The sequence below is a fragment of the Propithecus coquereli genome, unplaced genomic scaffold (genome assembly GCF_000956105.1).
Source record: "Propithecus coquereli isolate 6110/MARCELLA unplaced genomic scaffold, Pcoq_1.0 Scaffold64, whole genome shotgun sequence".
In the NCBI taxonomy this organism is placed as follows: domain Eukaryota; kingdom Metazoa; phylum Chordata; class Mammalia; order Primates; family Indriidae; genus Propithecus; species Propithecus coquereli.
In genome coordinates, this window is record NW_012152396.1 from 4,036,644 (window position 1) to 4,042,908 (window position 6,265).

Here is a 6,265-nt window from a genome sequence, read left to right on the forward strand (position 1 = left end):
CCAGATATAAGTTTTATGAGATCTGTTGTGTTAAAGCAACTTTACTTTTTGATTGGTAAGCTTTTAAAGAGAGATGTGGTTCTCCAACTCCAGGGAAAGAGAAGGGTACCATAAGTGACAGGTTAGAGGAAAAGAAAACTAACATTTATTGAGCACCTCCTATGTGCCAGGTACCATTCTGGGCATTTTCCTTATGTTTCCTCATTTAAGTCTCACTGTGATCTTGTGGAACTGTGTTCTTCTCGTTTTACAGATAAGGTAACTGAGACACAGTGAAGTTCAAGAACTTCCCACAGTTGTGTGGCTAATAATAGTAAGTGTAGGAGTTAGTTGTCTTATTCCAACACCCATTCAAACCTTCAAATTTAAGTTATTCTGTCTTCCTTTTGCTCAAAATCAATGTGTTTTGTTCTCTAATTGGCAAGACTTTAGAAAATATGGCTTTTTTTTTAAAGGTAGGGGGCAGTTTTAACAGCATGGACCAACTTTGTTAAGTATTTTTACAAACTGTTAACTGGAAATATTTGAATTTAGAGATGGAACTGAAATGTCCTTGAGGAACTGGAGCAGATTAAGTTATCATATTAACAAAGGACACAGCTAAGAACATGTTTTAAATCATTCCACTAACTCAAAGTTTTATTGACTAAAACTTCAGTGGGCAGGTATGTTTATGTTTACGACATTGGCATTGGCAATAAATTAAGTCAAATTCATTGATATGTGTTTAGCATTTTGTCTATGATTCTGGTGATCCGAAGGCTTCTGAGCTGAGACTAATTTCCTCAAAGGGAAAAAAAATTCCAGGTGTAAATTGAGACTTTAATCTTGGGATTGAGAAAGGCGGCTCTGAAGGAGCGTCAGCTTTTAGCAGCAGCAGTTGCAACACCAGGCATAGAATCAGCTTGCTTCAGGTCTCTTGGTTAATAATCACGGGACATGATTCAAACTCAAGTTCAGCTCACTGCGTAAGCCCATGTTTTCCCTGCCATGTTCTGCTTTGTTATGTGAACACAACTCTATTCAGACTTACAAAAAGACCTAATTCTAAAATACCTATTTGAGGGGTGAGGCTAGATGGTTTAACACAGCAAAGAGATATCCAGTTTCCTGTGGGGAGTTTGATGGAAGAAGAAGACTTATGTATCAATGTGGGAAAAGTAAATATTTATCTTTGTTTTGGTTGTTTCTTGAGCTCTCCCTTTCCTTAGGTGATAGACTTGGTTAATGACCACGCATCTTTTGGTGATGAGGATCTCTGGGAGCTCTTTTCTGCTCATTAAATGATTCTCGTGGCTCAGGAGCCAGTTGGAACTTAAATAAATGGCTCAATTATTAAAGTCCCATGAGCTCTGCATTCATTTCTAGAGGGGGATAAGACACCGTTTGTATTTATATGCAGCTTTATAGTTGAGTTAAACTTTGTACCCCATTCTGCTCTATTTTCAAGCAGAATATTTCCAAAGAGGATAACTAGTCTTAACCTTTTTTTCCTACTTGAGCCCATTGAGTCCTTCTACTCACTACACCATGACTCAAAGGTTACCTTTACAGAAGTAGGACAAGATAGATATGCTGTCCCCTGTAGTCACTTTGTCCATCCTCGCCTCTGGTGGAGAGGGTCCTAGGACACAGTACGTTGAAGGTTACATTGTGAGAGATGAATAGCATTTGCAAAGACCTTTTTTGCCTTGTAAATGCTCCATTCTAAGGAAAACAATGTGAGCATCAGGGTTAAATGGAGCTCATTAGCTCAACCTCCAAGGATGCCATCAGGATGAAGTTGGGACCCTGACAGGAGTATAGGAGGGAGATACGGGGAGATGGAAATGAGAGAAACAGGTGCCTATGTAAGTAGAGATCAGCAAAAATACAAAGGCAACCCTCGGGGGAAAGTAAAGGAGTCTTTGCACATCCTCAGAACTCTGAGTATCTCAGTGGTGCTGCAAATATGATTCGGTCTTAATGATAACGGACAGAACCCGTCCTGCCAGATTGTGTCCACATGAGGATGTGTCTTTGCTGAACGTGCCAACATCACTGAAACAGAGACTGAGGGTTTTCTTCAAGATCTAGGTCTTTTTTACATATCTGCCCCAACCTTTTTCTTCTTGCCCCTTCATAGGTCGTGTTCCATACGCTAAACAATTTGAGGAACCCAAATGGGCAGTATTCTCTTATGTCTCATTGCCTTGCATTTGGTTTTCCCTCCACCAGCAAAGCCGTCTCATCGGTCTTTTGTCTTCTCATCACCAATGTAGGTCACAATTTTCAAATTGCTTCTTCAGAAAACTGTCATTCGTCACAACTGCATCAGAGGTCCTGTTTATTTGCTTTCATAACTTCCTGTAATTATCTGTATTGGAACACTCGTCATTGTATTTTACTTGTTCCTGCAGCTAATTGTCCATATTCCACAGTAGACTGTGAATACCTTGAAGCCAGGTACTACATCTCGTTTACACGGTATTCACATCTACTACAATTCCTGCCATCAGCAGATGATAGGGATAGAATGAATAAACGGATAATTATGTTTCTGAAATAGTAGTGTTAAAAACAATAACAACTGCATTATGTAGAATAAACATTTACTTTGCTACAGAAGATAAATAATCTAACCCGTGCAATACTCTGTCCTCACATCTTAGGTTGGTTGGAGGAAGACAAAGAAACACAACTGCTCAGAAACTGACTAACATTTTCGGAAAGTATTTGAAAATGGCATTCCCCCTCCACAGTGTGTTTACAGTGTGGGTGAACGCACTGCTCTATTGCACTTCCTAAAGACGAAGAAAAGGATTAAATCAAGTTGAATTATTTATAAAGTGTGTACTTGCCCAGAGGGGGACAGACTCGTGCTAATGTAAGGTCCCTTCCTTGGTGTTCCTTATCAAAGGAAATCCTTTCTTAAAAAGACTTTTCTTTAGGAGTCTAGCCATCTTTTTATACTCATATAAATTTCTTACTCCATCCCTCTTGTTAGTGATTGCAGATACTCAGAGGATAGTTTTGGTTGCCTTGGATAAGGAGCATAAAGCCAGGGTGACTGAACCAAAGTTTGGACCCAGATGCTCTTCTCACTAAGCTTACACTGTTGGCGTTCCCATTAGAGAACACTCATCCCCACCGGAACCGAGTGGTCCCAGTGCATCACTTCCCAGAGCGCGAACAAACCTCAACTTTACAACTTAAGTGTCCTTGAACGGTGTCCCTACATGGCATGTGCTGTTCCTTTCATCTTCCTCTATTGGAGTCGTCCTACCCTTCGACACCCTGCTCAAAATGCTTTTGGGAGATTCTACCCCTATGGCCCTGGCTGGAATTAATATATTGTCAATAGTACCACTTTTCTACTCTGTAATCGAGTCGGTTCTTATGTGGCTTTCTTCTTCTGATAGACCAAACTCTTCAAGAGTAAGTACTTAGTCTTATCCATCTCTTTACCCCCCACATTACTCAGAAAGTGACTCAATAAATCTTTGTGGAACTGAATTATTTCCATATGCAGCAGGTGAGCTCTTTCATGCCATTCACATGCATTGGGAAACCAGATCTTTTCAAAAGTTGTAATATACTCCTTGAGAGCAATAACAATTCCTGGAAACTGTTTAAAATGCTTAGAAAAGGACTTATCATAATTTCCAGCCCCTGATAAAAATTGTTGCCTAGCTTACCTTCACGATCATTATAGTACATATCATTTACTCAAATAAACATCATGCCATAAAAAGAATAATCAACAATGACTTTATTCTAACAGCTGCCACTCTGTCGCATAGCACTACGATAAGGTTATCTACAAATAAAAAGGAATACAATTGATAATAATGTATGAAACTGGGGAACTTGTCACTAAAATGAAATTACTTTAAAGATCAAAGAAACTTTTATCACGCTGAATGTTTGAGAAGGAACCAATGGAGGAAGTCTGATGACTCAGGTTTGGCCTCAGGAGACAGGCTGGGGTTGTTGCAAATTGTGGAATTTCCTCTGACATAATGAAAAGATGAGGGCGCACTTGTTCTCTAGGGTTGCGATAATATAAAAAGCCACCGGAGCGTTCCTTTCAGCAGAAACCCTCAGAGACAGCAGAGCACACGAGCTTCTAGGACAGAAGCCAGCGAGAAACCACAGGAAGGAATCATCTCACTTGGTGTAAACATGACTCCCAAGCTGGTCGTGGCTCTTTTGGCAGCCTTCGTGCTCTCTGCAGCTCTGTGTGAAGGTGAGTGCATCTTTCCTACCTATAGAGTTTCTCCGTGTCTGACTGTGCTCCTCAGATAGCAAGGCTGTCCTTAATGCTTTGATAACAGACTGCCTCTTTATTCAGAGCAGAAAATAATCTTTGCAGTCAATTAATGTTAAACTGAAGGGATTTTTTAAGGCTGTATTTATACAACACTTAGGAAAGTATAAAGTTGGATCAATATAGATATTCTATGTCTATAAGTCATACTGTGTAGTATGCATATATTTAATATAAATTAGTAATTTACAGCATATCCTATTGAGGGCTACAGTTACCTATATTATCTATTAATATGGAGTAAAGTAACTCAGATAATTCTACTCTATCTAGTATTTTCTTGAAAAGCCTCAGACACTATCGATTCCTGTTTGGTTTAAAGATACCCTCATTATAGACCATTTCAGATCTGTACAATTCATTTATATGTTTCTATTAATTCTTTCTGAAGGCAACTTTTACATTGGAGAATGTTAGTTTCCTACTTAGTTTTGACAGCACCGTGGTATCCCAGAGGAACATGCAATGTCTAGTGAAAGAGAAAAGTACCATGAGGATGTCAATATTGCACAAAGATGACTCCAACCCTTTAGGGAGAGAGTCATTCAATAGCGTCCATAATAACTGTTTTTAAAACAAAGAACAAAATTGAGGTCAAAGGCTAGGAGGCTATGTGGCCCTCAATGTTAGCAATGGCTTTGCTGGAAGCGTGATGCTTCCCAGCGTTCCCAAGTAATCATACTGAAATTAAAGAGGGTGTGGGGACCAGAGTTGTGCCTGTCGATGAAATCAATCCTTAATTACTCCTATTTTTTTTCCCCGCAGCTGCAGTTCTTGCAAGGATGGGCACAGAACTTCGATGCCAATGCATAAAGACGCACTCCACGCCTTTCCACCCGAAATTTATCACAGAGCTGAGAGTGATTGAGAGTGGACCACACTGTGAAAATTCAGAAATCATGTAAGTACTTCCTAAGTGCATTATTCATTTTTCTTTAGCAATCCTGTCATTGAGGAAGGTGCAAGTGATCAGGAAAGTTCTAGGTGCTAGAAATGTAGTAGTGAGCAAAACAAAACAAAAATCGTTGTCTACGTGACATTTACATACGGTACCTTCCCTGCCAAGTAGCTGGAGGTTGCTTTGGACTTAGATTTTGTGCATGTATTTAAGAAACCATGATTTGAATGGGAAAGATAAATATTGATTTGAATTATCTCTCTCATTTCAGTGTCAAGCTTGTCGATGGAAGAGAACTCTGTCTGGACCCCCAGGAAAAGTGGGTGCAGAAGGTGGTGCAGATATTTTTGAAGAGGTAAGTTGTTTTTTATTAATTTAAATTCTTCATCCAGCTTGAGACATATAGTCCAAAAGTCAGCCTATAAATTTCCTGCTTCTGCAAATCTCTTTTAAGTATCTGCCTCTTTGATTAAAAAAAAAAAATTAGCAATAGTGAGTTTGTTGGATTCATGACTGGGAAGACCATGCATCTCAGTTTGTCCAGCGCAGTCTGAGTTCATGCCTGTGTCCTGTATCATCAGGAAATTTCCTTTTCATCCTCATGTGCGTCCTGTTTTAGATGATAACTTATCCAGTCTCCCTGTTTATACTTGAAAACATAGAGCATTTCTAACACATGAATACCTAAGACTGTCTTAAGTTTTCCAGAAAATATATTTCTAAGACCCCTACTTTCCTCCTTATTAGATCATTGTTAATCTCTAAATTTTTCATTTCATTTCATTTATTTTTAGGGCTGAGAAGCAAGAATCATGAAAAAAAAACATGCATTCTCCATACTATCCAAGAATTCCTCAGTAATGATGCCAATGAAACTTCAAACAAATCTACTTCAGCACTTCATGTATTGTGCGGGTCTATCGCAGGGTTGCCAGATAAAATACAAGATGCCTGATTAAATTTGAATTGCAGTAAAACAATGAATAGTTTTTCCATTGTACCATGCAAAAATATTGGACAAACAAATTTAAAACATTATTTGTTTCAATCTCCACCAG

At 38.9% G+C, this 6,265-nt stretch overlaps 1 protein-coding gene across 1 annotated transcript; it reads left to right on the forward strand.

The window, feature by feature from the left end:
- Positions 1-4,079: 4,079 nt before the first annotated feature.
- CXCL8 (chemokine (C-X-C motif) ligand 8) lies at positions 4,080-6,242 on the forward strand. Its single transcript, XM_012659847.1, has 4 exons — positions 4,080-4,228; positions 5,075-5,210; positions 5,479-5,562; positions 6,002-6,242. The coding sequence occupies exons 1-4, from the start codon at positions 4,165-4,167 to the stop codon at positions 6,021-6,023; spliced, it is 306 nt and encodes a 101-aa protein (XP_012515301.1). The 5' UTR covers positions 4,080-4,164; the 3' UTR covers positions 6,024-6,242.
- The last annotated feature ends 23 nt before the right edge of the window (positions 6,243-6,265 follow it).

Excerpts from the sequence above, each read along its gene's own strand:
- CXCL8 (XM_012659847.1), top strand. The coding sequence starts at position 4,165 with ATGACTCCCAAGCTGGTCGTGGCTCTTTTGGCAGCCTTCGTGCTCTCT. Across the intron at positions 4,229-5,074 it reads CTCTGCAGCTCTGTGTGAAG|CTGCAGTTCTTGCAAGGATG; the intron begins GTGAGTGCATCT and ends TTTTCCCCGCAG. Across the intron at positions 5,211-5,478 it reads TGTGAAAATTCAGAAATCAT|TGTCAAGCTTGTCGATGGAA; the intron begins GTAAGTACTTCC and ends CTCTCATTTCAG.